Below are 15,019 nucleotides of genomic sequence, written 5' to 3' on the forward strand. Positions count from 1 at the left end.
GTATTTCTGTATTGGCTGGATTTATCTGCAGTCATTCCTCTTGTTCTATTTTAACCAGACCCTCACCGAGTGTCATGAACAGGGCGCTTATCTCTATCAGGTACAGAGATAATGAAAGACAGGCCCGATACTTTGTCCATACATGGGCCTCCCATGTGTCTCAGTCAAACTTCACACCGGCCTTCAGATGCCATGAGCGCAATGTGCACAGCTGGTGGCTTTGAAGACGGGTCAGAGAGTTTCTCTACAGAAATAAAATAACATACTCTGTTATGTCGTTCCATTTTAAGGAGCCATCTGAGGCTGTTTTATTTGATTTCAGGTGTTAAAATGTTTCTGGTGCTGATTTTATCACAATTATCTCTAAATCTAATATGTCTTCAGAGACTTGGTCATCTGATTTGGCCGCTCCATAATGCCTTCTAAAAAAATCCTATCCTATTTCTGAGGACGGGGAGTTCTTTTCGTTTAAATTTGTATTCAATTTTTTTTTTTTTTTAGCAAAAACATGAACGTTTGAACTTTTCCCACATGGAAAGAACCTATATGAGGATATATGCGCATATATGAAACCTATATGCAGTATATATGCACATATATGATAACATATATGCTGCATATATGCGTATATATGCCACATATAGGCAAAATTGAGGTGCATATATGTGCATATAAATGCCATATAGGTCTCCTGTACTGCTTCTTTATATCCACATATAAGCCCTATATGTACATGTAAATGTAAATTTTGACATTTTGGGCTTTTATTTATGTTGTCTAGCAGCTATGGATTTTAATGATTTTACTAATATATAGGTAAACATATAGGTGCATATATGCACACATATATATACATGCATATATGTACCTATATAGGTACATGTATGCACGTATATGTGTACATATATGTATGCATATATGTGTACATATATGTGTACATATATGTGCATATATGTACATATATTATAGGAAAACGGCCAATTTTATATATGTCACATATATTAAAAACCTATATTAAAACATATATGTTTATATAGGTTATTTCCGTGTGGGTTTATTCCCACACGCTTTTAAAAACCTAAACCTTTTAATTTTAGATCTTTTGTTTTTGACTTATGCGATGATGTCTATTAAGAAAATTCCCAAGATTCTTTGAATAATGAGGAAATTATAAAAAGACTTCCACTGTATTGACATCAGGAGAACAGAGATGACAGGCATGACAAAATAACTTGGGAGGATCACAGAGGTTATCAAAACACTAGAGGCTCAGAGGAAAGCATTTAATAAAGCCAAAACAAACATTAAATATAGCATTAAATATTTGTTTTTAGCTAGCATTAACCACAACCTCCCTTAAATGCAACTAACACAGTCATACTGTTCATGGCATATCCTTATCAATTAACAAATATCATTTCTTTCAGTGTCGTGATCAATTATCAAATCATTATTTTTCACTTTTTTTATAAAGAGTGGCCAAGAAAAATATGCTTTTGATTACATACATTACATGCAAATGGAAGAAATGCAATCCCCTGGCCCCCACTTTACTTTATTTCATCAATATTTTGGAAATTAAGTTTCAAATGCAAAAAAAAAAAAGTATCATTGATATACTAGCTTTTGGTAATATTTATTATTATTTTCTATATTCACTATAATTTTGGTTTAATATTTAGTAATTTTGTTTTGTTATTTGATTTGGTTTTAGATATTTTAGCCTACTTAACAAAAATGAGAAATGTTGCAATGACAACTCGATTAACTAAATGTTGATTTAATTTTTTATTAGTAACAACATATATATAAATGCCAGAGCATTATTAATAATATTAATACTATTTTAAGGCTGTCCTTTTTACTTTATACATTTGTTCACGCATTTTTTCTATATTAGTAAGTGATACAATGTTGGTATGTTCCCTGTCTGTAAATAATATTAATAACAATAATAATAATGTGCAATAAAATTAAGGCGTGTTGAACCCTCTTTATTTAAAAAATAAAATAAAATAAGAAGATCAATTTTGTAGTTTAAAAAGATAAATAGTAAAACAAACACATATTTATTTAAATCATAAACTACATTACCCACAATCCACATGCACTACATTTATTCGTTTGTTTCCGGGCGCGCTTTGCTCTTTCAAAACTCATAACGTTCTGTTTTGTTGTTCTCCATGGAAACGTTTCATCCTAAAGCTCTCTGTATCATGTGTGCAAAACGGAAGGGTGTCATTTATTATCGTTATATAACGATAGTATAACTCTTATAAGGGTTGTTTTGTGTCGATGGCAAGTAAGAAGTTACGGAGGACGGGCGTCTCAGCTGATCTCTGTGAGCGACTCAAGCGCCATCAACTGGAAACCTGCCAGGTGAGGGACCCTGACTGCTCTGTTATTATATTAATGCGCAGCTCTAAGCGTGTGTGCTGTGTGACCTGTAGGATGTCCTGTCCATCACACCCGTGGAGCTCATGCGCCTGGCTGGACTCAGTTATCCCGCGGCTCTGGATCTCCTGCGGCTGCTCAGTAAAGCCTGTGTCTCGGCTGTGAGCACCGTGAGTCACTGACCCCATCAGCAGATCCTGTCGATGACTGAACTCGAGAAGTCTCTCATTAGTAACGTTAGTGCTGTGTTTTTGATGACAGGCATGGGATTTGTGGAGAAAGAAGGGAGAGCTGAGTTTCTCCACATCACTTCCTGCCCTGGACAGATTACTGCGTGGAGGACTGCCACGGGGTGCTCTCACTGAGGTAAGGTTAGTCTACTGGTGCATCTGATTTAAAGAATAATTCACAACATTATGCCATTATTTACACTACCGGTCAAGCTTTTGAAATGATTAAGATTTATGTAAAATTGTAAAATATTATTACAGTTAAAAACATCATATTTTAGATTTAATTGAATTTTTTCCTGAATTTTCAGCAGCCATTACGCCAGTATTAATATTTGATTTAAGAGCTAATTTATTTTCCGTGCTTCAAAAGACTAAATGTAGCACACAAGAAGTACAGTACTTTTATGATGCTTTTTTAGCTTGACAGTCACTAGGTTTTTTTTTTCTGGAAAAAAAATATATATTTATATGGCCATGTACACACTGCAAAGTTTTGGGAGTGACAACCACATATAAATGCATTAAAAAAGCAAATCTTGTTTAAACATTCTGACAGAAATAAAGTAAAACGGAAAAATTAAGCTGCTCCTTTTTTATAAAATAGGAGTTAAAATATGTTAAAATAATTAAGTGAAATAATATGATTAAATTTCTATAATTCTAGAAGTTTCAATAACCGTTCTCTCTCTCTCTCACACACACACACACACACACATAATTATAATATTTACTCAAAAAAAAATTTTTTTTTTAACCTATTAAAATATTTTAGAGCTTGAAATTACTACTAAAATAAATTAGAATATACTATAGAAATGACCATGACTTTTAATAATCTAATAATTTCCATGACTTTTCCAGGTCAAGAAATTACACTTTTAATATCCCCTTTTATATCCAGGTTTTCCAAACATAATTCTTGATTTTTAGGTGTATGATCTTTGTTTTGTCCTAGGTTTGGAATGACATGAATGTGCATAAATGATGGAAATCATCAGTTTTGGGTCATCATGACATGTCTGTGTTGTTTGTCAGGTGACTGGCCCATCAGGCTGTGGAAAGACGCAGTTGTGTATAATGCTCAGTGTTTTGGCCACACTGCCGAGGAGTATGGGAGGTCTGGACAGTGGAGTCATCTACATCGACACAGAGTCGGCATTCTCTGCTGAAAGGTGTTCACAAAGTTTGCTCACTCTCTCTCATGTCAACGTTTTGTGTTTTCTCTCAAATTAACAATCTACCTCTCTAAGATTGGTAGAAATGGCACAGGCCAGATTCCCAGAATTCTTCTCGGTGAAGGAGCGTCTGCAGGAGATGGCGTCTCGTGTTCATCTCTTCAGGGAACTGACCTGTCAGGACGTCCTGAATAGGTTGGAACACTTCCCAAACACCTATACTATTTAATTATATTTCATAGTCATAGTAATATTTCACCTAAAAATTAAACCCGTTATTTTTCCTTTTTATTCATTTTCACTCTGATTCACTCTGGCTCAGTTCTATTTAATTTCTAATTTCTATTAATTTCTATGCAGAGATTTTAGGGGATCAGCTCAAACTATAGAGCGTGGTAAACAAAATATGTAATGCATAGTTGAATCTATGCCACGAAGAATTAAGGCAGTTCTGAAGGCAACAGGGGGTCCAACCCGGTACTATCAAGGTGTACCTAATAAAGTGGCCAGTGAGTGTATATACAGTTGAAGTCAAAACTTTACATACACCTTTCAGAATCTGCAAAATGTTAATTATTTTACCAAAATAAGAGGGATCGTACAAAATGCATGTTATTGTTTATTTAGTACTGACCTGAATAAGATATTTCACATAAAATATGTTTTCATATAGTCCACAAGAGAAAATAATAGTTGGATTTTTATAAAAATGACCCCATTCAAAAGTTTACATACACTTGATTCTTAATACTGTGTTGTTACCTGATCGATCCACAGCTGTGATTTTTTGTTTAGTGATAGTTATTCATGAGTCCTCTGTTTGTCCTGAACAGTTAAACTGCCTGCTGTTCTTCAGAAAAATCCTTCAGGTCCCACAAATTCTTTGGTTTTCCAGCATTTTTGTGTATTTGAACCCTTTCCAACAATGACTGTATGATTTTGAGATCCATCTTTTCACACTGAGGACAACTGAGGGACTCATTTGCAACAATTACAGAAGATTCAGAAGCTCACTGATGCTCCAGAAGGAAAAACCATGCTTTAAGAGCCAGGGTCATTTTTATAAATCCAACTATTATTTTCTCTTGTGGACTATATGTAAACATATTTTATGTGAAATATCTTATTCAGGTCAGTACTAAATAAATAATAACATGCATTTTGTACGATCCCTCTTATTTTGGTAAAATAATTCTGAAAGGTGTATGTAAAGTTTTGACTTCAACTGTGTGTATATATACATATATATATATATATATATATATATATATATATATATATATACATGCATAAAACAAAACCTTGTGTTTGTGTGTATATATGTGTTGTCAAAAGATTAATCGCATCCAAAAATAAAAGTTTTTGTCTACATGTATACATATATAAATACACACACATGCATATATATTTATATATATATTTTTGGGGGGGGGTTTAAGTGTGCTAAGTATGTAAATGTAAATATAAAATGAAAATGCAATGAATACAAGGATTGACTATAGCATTATTGCATAAATGAATATAACGGTCATGATAGTCTCTTTTGTATCCAGGCTGTATTTAAGCTTGTGAACACATATTAGTGGGGTGTTTTATTGATGTTGCACAGGCTGGAGTGTCTGGAGGAAGACATAATTGCGTGTCGAGCGGGGCTTCTTATTTTGGATTCAGTGGCTTCTGTTGTGAGGAAGGAGTTTGACACGTCGCTGCCGGGAAATCTAATGGTCAGGAGTAACTTACTGGGCCAGGAAGCCGCCGTACTGAAGTACCTCTCGCACGCGTTCTGCATCCCAGTGAGTCTGTTTACATGGTTGCCTGTATGTGCATATCTGACTTTTGCCAAAATCTTACATTTATAGTACATACGTTTAACCACAAGGTGTCCCTACACATTTACATTTATGAGTTTCAGTGTATTTTAGGTCACCTTTATATTTTAAACACCAGAGGGCATCAGAGAGCCCTTATGAATTAGAAAAACACTCTAGGCTCGTTCACACAAAACCTGCTCCTTTTCCAAGTCATCTGATCTTGGGAATTTCCGCACTTGTCTAAGATCTTCAAAAATACATATGCGACGCCTTTACTCACCTCCTGCATCACCAGCACTTTTATCTTGAAGAGGAAAGGTAGGATTGCACCGGAATATGGTTTTCCGCTTCCTGCTTTTAAAGATTATAACAGCTAGAGGGCTGATCCTGGGTCAGGTGTTGCTCTATCTATTTCTTTTATCCACTAGTACAAATGAATGCATAATGGGGTCCAGTTTTTTAACACATATTTTGAGCAAATCATATTTTAAGCATTTAAATTTTAACATAAAATAACAAAGAAAGTCATGTTAATTGCTTTTGTTTCTATTTATTTTTGTTGCTGTTCAATAATTTTTTTCCAGCAGATAATTAAACAATTATTATTATTATGAAACAAATAATATGATTATAATAACAATAATATTATAAATAATAATAGTAATATCACTACTGCTGTTGTTACAGAGAAACATATAATGCTAAGAAATTTGTGTTTATTTAAAAAATATTTTCAGAACATTTTAAAGTATTATTATTGTTATTATCATAGATAAAGATATACGATACTAAGAAATTCATGATTTTTAATTGATTCTATTTAATTTAGTTTGTACTTAATGCATATTTCCAGCAAACAACAATTTAAATATTGAAATTATTAATAATATTATTCCTGAAACATAAAATACTAAGGATTCCATGTAAATTTTTTTGCTTATATTTAGCCTATTTTTTTATTTAAAACATAATACATAATCATTACAGTTTTATTAAAGAATCAATAAATTATTAATAATAATTATGATACACTTTGCTGAAAAGGCAAAAGAGTAGAAATTAACATAAGCTTTTTTGTATTTTGCTTTAATGGCAGCAGCATAACGTGTTTACAGTATTTCTCAAACTTTATTTTAAATTCCTGATTTTCAGACTTTGTTTGGACTCTGCTGTATTAACAAACAATAATTTAATATGTATTGCATTACAAATACGGTTACAGGTCATGTTTATAATTACTTAAGCCAAGCTAGAATGAATTTATAATTTTATTGACTATTTTCGTGCTTTGTTGACATTGGGATCAAGTTTAAATATTGTGCTACAACAAAATACTGGGCATTCCCTTCTTTCAAAATAACTACTGGACTGTTCTCAGAGGACATCCCAGGCTGTAACACCAAACTCATCTGATCTGCAGTTTGCCTGTGGTCCCCCTCCAGCCATGCTCATTTTAAAGATAGCTCTTGTGTTTTAAATCAGGGCAATAAATGTCTGCTTGACACTGCCAGTGGCCACAAGGGAGTTTTAATACAGCTTTCCACAGCAGTAGAAATGGGCCTGAACATGAAACCACATGCTAGATAACTCCTAGAGGTAGGTAAATATGTTATAGCCCCCTCACACACATAAAAGCTCATAACCATAAAATAGGTCAACCCATTACCTTTCCAAAATAAAATCTTACACTTTAGCATCTAGAGCCAAACCGTAATGAGGTTATTAAGTTTGTTCTCCCAAGCTTTATACATATAAAGGAATGTTGAAATGTTTTAGGTTTTGGCTGGTTGTTTTTATTTGTGTATAGTATTTTGTGTACCAGTGCAAGTACTGTGTTTAATCAAATCAGAAAATCGACCCATTTACAACGATCTTCACTCCATGTTTTTGTCTTTTTCAGTGCAAGCTTAAGTACTGTGAATGACATACTGCTATATTTTAATTAACTCCATAATTAATAGTTAAAATAGATCATGTTATAAGCAACAGTCTCTGGCCCTTGTGCATATTTCTGGAAAAGCCCTGTCAGAAAAGCCTCTGAAAATCACGCAATTAATAAATTATATTTATTACAATGTAAATACATGAGGCGACATTTGTACTTTATTAAAATATTTTAATATATATATATATATATAGTAACAGCTTTAGTGAGGAAAAGAACTACAAGTCCCATCGACCACTGAGAATGACATTAATCAAAATAAAACCTGGAGAAATGTAAAATTTTTATTTAAAAGTCATTGGCTGTATCTATAGAAAGGATATATTTTAAGTTTTAAGCAAATATTGAAGTAATTTGAGAGCTTAAAGAGCCCGCTTCATGGGAGTGGGCGGAGCTACTTATCTCTTTTAGCCCACTTTGCTCACTGAGACTCTGATTGTTGAAATTTTCTGTACAGCATTGTGGGTAATGTAGTTTTTCACCATGAAATCTGCTGTGAGGCATGATTATGTTAAATGTAATGGTGTATTCACACCTGTCTTGTTTGGTTCGATTGAATCGAACTCAAGTTGGTTTCCCCCCTTGGTGCGGCTCTTTTGGGCAGGTGTGAATACAGCAATCGCACTCGGTTGTGCATCAAACAACCGTACCTCTTCAACTGGGTCTCGGTCCAGTTCCAAACGAACTCTGGTACGATTGAATGGATAAACCAATGAATGGATGACCTTAAGCACACATGTGGTTTTGTATACAGTTTCTGGTTCACTTGCAAAAAGGGCAGTGTGAAAGCGAACCGCACCAAACAAAAAAACAAAATCAACATTGTATTTGGTCCGGACCAAAGCAAGTGAACCAGAAAATACAATTACATTTGATTAACAACCTTAGAGCTCACAGCAGGTCTGTTTTTAAAGGTTTATCAGTTTATCTATTTCCATATGGAGAAAATGGATGGCGTGTTTACTTCCGGAACGCAACTGTTGCGCCCTATAAAGGCCAGTTCATGCACCAACAGATGCAGACAAACAGCAACAGGCTGTTGGGTTTTGTTGAATCAATGTGTTACCCCTGTTGGTGTGAATCGCGTTTGATGGGTCTTAGAATATCTGAGATGTGACATACTGTCCTTGGTTGGCTGTCAACGTTGGCCTTAAAGTATTAGTTCACTTCCAGAATAAAATTTCCTGAAAACTTTCTCACCCCATTTTACCCAAGAGATTCGTGTCTTTCTTCAGTCGAAAAGAAATTTGAGGAAAACATTCCAGTATTTTTCTGCATATTGTGGACTTCAGTGGTGGCCAACGGGTTGAAGGTCCAAATTGCTGTTTCAATGCAGCTTCAAAGAGCTCTACGTTATCCTAGCCAGTCTTATCTACTGAAACTATAGGTCATTTAGTTACAAAAAAAAATGTATGTCAGGGCTCGACATTAAGCCTTGACACGTGCTTGTCCTTTGGACAAGCAAATCAGTCATTCACTTGATTAAGATTAAAATCTCAAACCCAAAGAGATATTCTTTATAAAAGTTAAGACTCTGCCATGCCTTCCTAAAACGGCTCATTCAAATACCCCCCACATGTCTATGTCACGGTGTGGGAAAATTTGCATAACACCGCCCATGTATACGCAATGAAAGAAGGCGTAACTTTTATTCTCGCTGTAGTACTGTTGCTGCCACCAGCGCCATGTCCTGGAGTCGCTGTGTTTCGGTGTGAAAGCGAGCCTCAACTGATGCAACCTTGATACTGTCAATACATTATCTGTTATCAGTCACCGTTTACACTGAAAGTAATAGCTGCCTTAGTTATTGTTTGTTATTGATGTTTTAATCAGGTTACTTGTCCGGTCGGGCAAGTAAAATTCTCTTTCACTTGCCCCTTCACAAACCCACTTGTCCCGGACAAGCGTTAATGTCGAGCCCTGTATGTACTTTTTAACCTCAAATCTCATCTCGCACTAGCTCTGTGATGAGCCTGCACGACTTCACGCATTACGTTGGAAAGGTCAGGCGTTGTTAGTTCTATGTCTTTGTACTTTGGTTAAAAAATGTATGGTAGAGTGAAAATCTAATTTCCTTTCATTTTGTAAGGGCGTTTGACTTTCTTTGCGAGTTTGCTTTGTAAATACCGTTGGCTCCCATCTAAGACCTCTATATGGAGAAAAATCCTGGAATGTTTTCCTCAATTTCTTGTCTACTGAAAAAAAGAAAGGCATGAACATCTTGGATCTTGAATAAAATCCTTTAAGGTGATGTGTGTTAAAATAATGGTCATGCTGGAGGCCCTGCTAGAATTTGTTTGCCTGTTCTGTACTCACATGTATATACCAGTGATGTCAACAGTTAAGTATTGTGATGATAAATTCAGCGTCCGCTGAACTTTCATAGTGACAGCAGACTGTTTCTTCTCATCTTTGTGTGATCCATTCAAACTGGACTGAACTCAAATACAGATGTTTCCCTTCTGTCTCCCTCAGGTGGTTTTAACTAACCAGATCACCACGCATGTGGGCGAGAAGGTCCAATGTCCTCAGTGGAATCAGGCAGATGGTAAGAACAGCCTTCCATCGTATACTGGAGTCTACACTGATTTTTGTGGAGAATGTCTTTTTGTGTAAAAGGGATTCGATGGTGGAAATTTAGTCCAGATAATCTTGTCAAGAAGCTGTTCTGTTTCACTCCTCCCTGATGAGCTGTTCTCTGATCTCGCTAACGGAAGCCATCGTTCCAAGCCTTTCCGAGATGGTATGTGGGACAAATGAGCATCAGTTATGACCTTCCACACAAGCAGCTGTTCTCAAGCAACTACATCATTGACCTTGGAGAAGATGGTATTACTCTAATCAGGGGGCTCAAACTGCAATCCTCCCGCTCTACAAACTAGGGCTGCAACAAACGATTAATCTAACGATTATTAAAACGATTAATCGACTAATCGACGATTATTTCACTGATTAATGAGTAGGCTTTCATTATTCAGCTTTTGAAATTAGTCAAAATATTAAGTTATAAATATTCTAACATAAATAAAGGTCACTTCGGCTTTAGAAAAGCATATTATGTAATTACAATTGGTAACACTTTACAATAAGGTTCGTTAGTTAATATGAACTAAGAATGAACAATACTTCTACAGCATTTATTAATCTTAGTTAATGTTAATTTCAGTATTTACTAATGCATTTATAAAAACTAATTAATAAAAATATTTTATAATTAGCTAGCTCCACACCGGAGAGCTGCTTTATGACAGAAAATCAAGTTGTAATTCTAACTGAAAGCGACACTGGCTCTGGTTTTTCATGTTTAATACCGTAAAGCTGCTTGAAATTAAGGCTATCTATTGCATAAAGTACTATATAAATAAGCATGACGTGACCTGACTTTCCTGGAGAACTGAACTGCAGAGCTCAAGCAAACATCCACATCACTGAAATAGATGCATTTTTGACTGCTGCTTTCACACTACTGTCAGTTTTTGTTGTTTATTTTGTTACTGAGAGGAAAGCGTGCAATATATATATTTACATCCAAACGCCGCTCAGGTTCGGATGCATTTGCTCTGAACTGAAGCGCCGAACTACAGTCTTACGCTACAGCGCTACACTGGTCAAACCGCAGTATTGCAGACTCTTACATTAGGTCATATGAGATCAAACGACTACTCGACAACAAAAATATTTGTCGACAATTTTTTGGTGTCGATAATGTCGACTAATCGTTGCAGCCTTACTACAAACCTGTCTGGGCCTTCTGCGAATCCCACGGCATCTCTGATTCCATGGCTGTGCAGTGACCCGTGTCTTCTGTCACTGTATATATGGACATGAGCAAGTATCCTCTGGCGTACGTCCAGGTGTACAGTGGGAAAGGGTCTTGTTTTGGGGCAAAGCTTTGAGGAAAGAGATACAGGCTCCGTTCTCATGTTATCTAACAGGCACATGTTTGTGGCCTGTAACTTTACCCCCAGACACCTCTTTCTTTACATCCCACTGTTCCACTCGACAAGGTGGGGTTACCGGTAACTCTGTCTCCCACTCACTTACTCTCTGTATCTTTCTCTCACACATGCACACAATCTCTGTTTTTCTGTCTCTTGGGATTATGTGGGGAAAGAATGGCCCTTATACAGCCTCACCCTGTTTATCTCTTCTTTCTGACTTTCTCTCTCCATCCTTGGTCTTATCTGAAGCTTAAAGTGATAGTTTACCCAGAAATGAAACATTGTCATCATTTATTCACCCTTATGTTGTTTCAAATTCATATGACTTTCTTTCTTTTGTATGAACACTGAATCAGATGTTTATTTGAATGTTCGTGCTGCCCTTTTCTATACAATGATTGTGGATGGTGTCAAATTATGTAAAAACCAGATAATAGTACAAATAATTTATTGCCATTCATGCTTGCATTCAAATATAAATTAAAATACATCTTGATTTGTTGCAAGACACAGGAGAACCAATAACTAACCAAATATCTTTGAGATGCCATATTTGAATGGGCACAGGTGAGAATCTTGAAATCAAATGAATGCTTTTTGTGAATTTTTCACACATAGCTACTCAAATTTTGTCATAACGAAAATAACGATATCATAACGAAATCCAATGCTATGATTCACATTAACAATATCATAATAACAATATATAGAATTTTTAAGAAAATGCTATGATAACTAAGTATAATGCTCTGAATGATGTTAACAATATTATCACGATATATATAGAAATTTTGAAAAGAAAAAAACACCATGATAACAAAATCCAACGCTATGATTTAAGTTAACAATATTATTACAATACCTATAGAAATAAAAAAAAAAACAAATGGCATAATAACAAAATCTGATGTTATGATTCACATTAACAATATCATAACAATATCTATAGAAATTCTGAAAAGAAAAAATACCACAGTTGTCGCTATATTGCAACATCCCTACTTCAGAGTCTCTTTTTTGTTTCACAAAAGAAAGTCATATTTTCTTTTGTAGCTACATGAGGGTGAATAAATGATGATAGAAAAAATATTTTTGAGGAAACACCTTCTTTAAATGTTTACATTTGCATAATATTGTAAAATGAATTTACAAATACTGATTGCAACTTGGACATCTCTTAGCACCTCAAATAAGGATGTCAAGCTGTTGTTGTACTTTGTAGCTAAGAGGAACTGATTAAGGGTTTTATTGGTTCTCAGACAGCCAGTTATTGAGAAAATGTGTTTTTCTTTGGCCTTGGGAATGGAAACTCCCTTTGAGGTCTTTTGTTGAAGCTGTAGACAAGAGGCCACACCTTAGCAGTTTGTATCTGCTTGCATCGTTGAATCTGAGATGTTGACCATGGTCCAGAACAGTACAGTAGTTGCTCTCGGCTACTGCTTCACGGTTGTTATTTATATATAGGCCAATACACATAAATCATAACAGATCAGCAGATTTACTACCCATTTCCTCTTTGGATCTAATACCAGTTTTTCCATTAGACATCAGCTTCTGACTTTAAATTCATATGTTTTCTTTTGGGGTCAGATGTGATTCGAGCGCTTGTAGTGTGAGCAGACAGTAGTTCAGTTATGGGGCCCTGGGCTCCCCCACTGTCTGTGTGTGAAAGAGACCACAGTGAGTCACTTCTGAGCCTCTCTGAACATTGATAAGAAGGCTATTTTGTGTCGTTTACTGACAAAAAGCAAGGCTTTGTTTCACTTTGTTTTATGTCCTCCATTTCTGGAGTCTTGATTTTGTTTGAAACATTTCTAAAATAAATATTTTGGTAACACTTTAGTATAGGGACCAATTCTCACTATTAATTAGTTGCTTATTGGCATGCCTATTATTAACATATTGGCTGTTTATTAGTACTTATAAAGCACATATTCTGCATGACCATAATCTACATCCCTAATCCCTACCCAGTATCTAAATTTAACAACGACCTATTTTCAGTTTTTTCGTATTCGTCATCCTTTCTTATCAAAATGCATGCTACTAATGCGAAAACGCAGAAAATCGAACCGGACCCAATTTTTTTTATGACGGACTAAAGTTTCGGATGCAGTGTGTAAACGTGATTGACACAACGTGCGGACATATTTATTTTTTAACTTGCGAAAATTTCGGATGAAAATTTCGGACTCGGTGTGCAGTGACCTTAACAATTAATACGCAGCAAATTAGGAGTTTATTAAGGTAAAAGTCGTAGTTAATGGTTTGTTAATAGCGAGAATTGGAAAAAAGTCTGACCAATATTTTTTTCTAGGTATTTTAAATTATGAAGATGCTTTATGAACATATCACAAATCAGAGGTTTAAAAGTTGCGCTAAGTTTTTGTAAGGTTTATTCTGCAAGTAACTACTAAAAATGTCCTGTTAAATTTACCATAAAAAAAGCTGAAATTCACCATAAATAATACAAAATGCCAGTGTTTCGGATATGACATGACAATAGCATGTTGATTCCTAACATATTTAATTTACCAATTTTCTTAAACTACCAAAATTTACATTTTACCTTAAAATGTACTGATTAACACCATACTAATACAGGAGATACAGTAGAAAACAACACAATGAATCAGATTCCATTAAGTAGCCTGTGTATAAATCATAGCTAATCCTAATATAGTGCACAGGATCACGACAGACAAAACACCATCAGATCCTAGGCACTAAAATAATACAAAAATATTAACTAAATAACAGAAAATGTACATTACTGATAACAAAAATGAGCAGAAACAACATTATTTATATAAAACATGTTATGCAGGGATTTTTGTGAATTGCTGCTTTCATATTTCATATTTATTTGTAAAACTCAGATTTGACAATAGTTAACAGTGAAATTTCATGTATTGTTTAGCGATGTTAAAACTTAGTTTTTCATCACATTATTAGGTCACTTTTATTTTTTTACATTTTACTGTATAAATTAGCATATGTAAGTAGCCCTTTTGCAATGAGGAATGTAACTAGATTATGCACTGTACAAGGGTTTTGACGTGAGTGCATTGCATAAATGATCATTTACGACTCTTTCTACCCCCTATCCAATGAAAATTGACGATTGTGCAAAGTTTAAAGCAGTTTTTAAACACAAAAATGAATCCTCTGTGATCACCCCCTGAAAAACACATCTGATCAATGTGCTGCATCTGACCTTAAATCAGTGTAATTACATAGGCCTTCTTAAACCCGACTAGTCATTCAGACAACCCACTGATGAAAACATAGAGTTTTGCACATTCTACTTAGTAGAGTATGAGTAAATAAAATCAGCAAGTGAGCTTTACAACATCAATGAGACATTCACAAATATTTTCCCAGATGATGGAGAGTTATTCGAGGGAAGATTGTTGGAAAAACTGCAAGTCTGCATGATTATTGGCTCAATTCATTTGCCAAACACTACAGGCTTTCAAACCAAATCAGCCCAGAGGACAAACATCTCTCCAAATTTTGA

General features: G+C 34.9%; 1 protein-coding gene across 1 annotated transcript in view; it reads left to right on the plus strand.

The window, feature by feature from the left end:
- Positions 1 to 2,096: 2,096 nt before the first annotated feature.
- The window catches only part of rad51b (RAD51 paralog B), a 55,941-nt gene continuing 43,018 nt past the window's right edge, over positions 2,097 to 15,019 (plus strand). Inside the window, exons 1-7 of the mRNA XM_079433402.1 lie at positions 2,097 to 2,379; positions 2,451 to 2,564; positions 2,656 to 2,760; positions 3,663 to 3,799; positions 3,878 to 3,997; positions 5,412 to 5,595; positions 10,034 to 10,106. Coding sequence (XP_079289528.1) covers positions 2,296 to 2,379; positions 2,451 to 2,564; positions 2,656 to 2,760; positions 3,663 to 3,799; positions 3,878 to 3,997; positions 5,412 to 5,595; positions 10,034 to 10,106 — 817 coding nt within the window. The 5' untranslated portion in view covers positions 2,097 to 2,295. The remainder of the gene's footprint in view (positions 2,380 to 2,450; positions 2,565 to 2,655; positions 2,761 to 3,662; positions 3,800 to 3,877; positions 3,998 to 5,411; positions 5,596 to 10,033; positions 10,107 to 15,019) is intronic.

Source organism: Barbus barbus (genome assembly GCF_936440315.1).
Source record: "Barbus barbus genome assembly, chromosome: 14".
Lineage (NCBI taxonomy): Eukaryota > Metazoa > Chordata > Actinopteri > Cypriniformes > Cyprinidae > Barbus > Barbus barbus.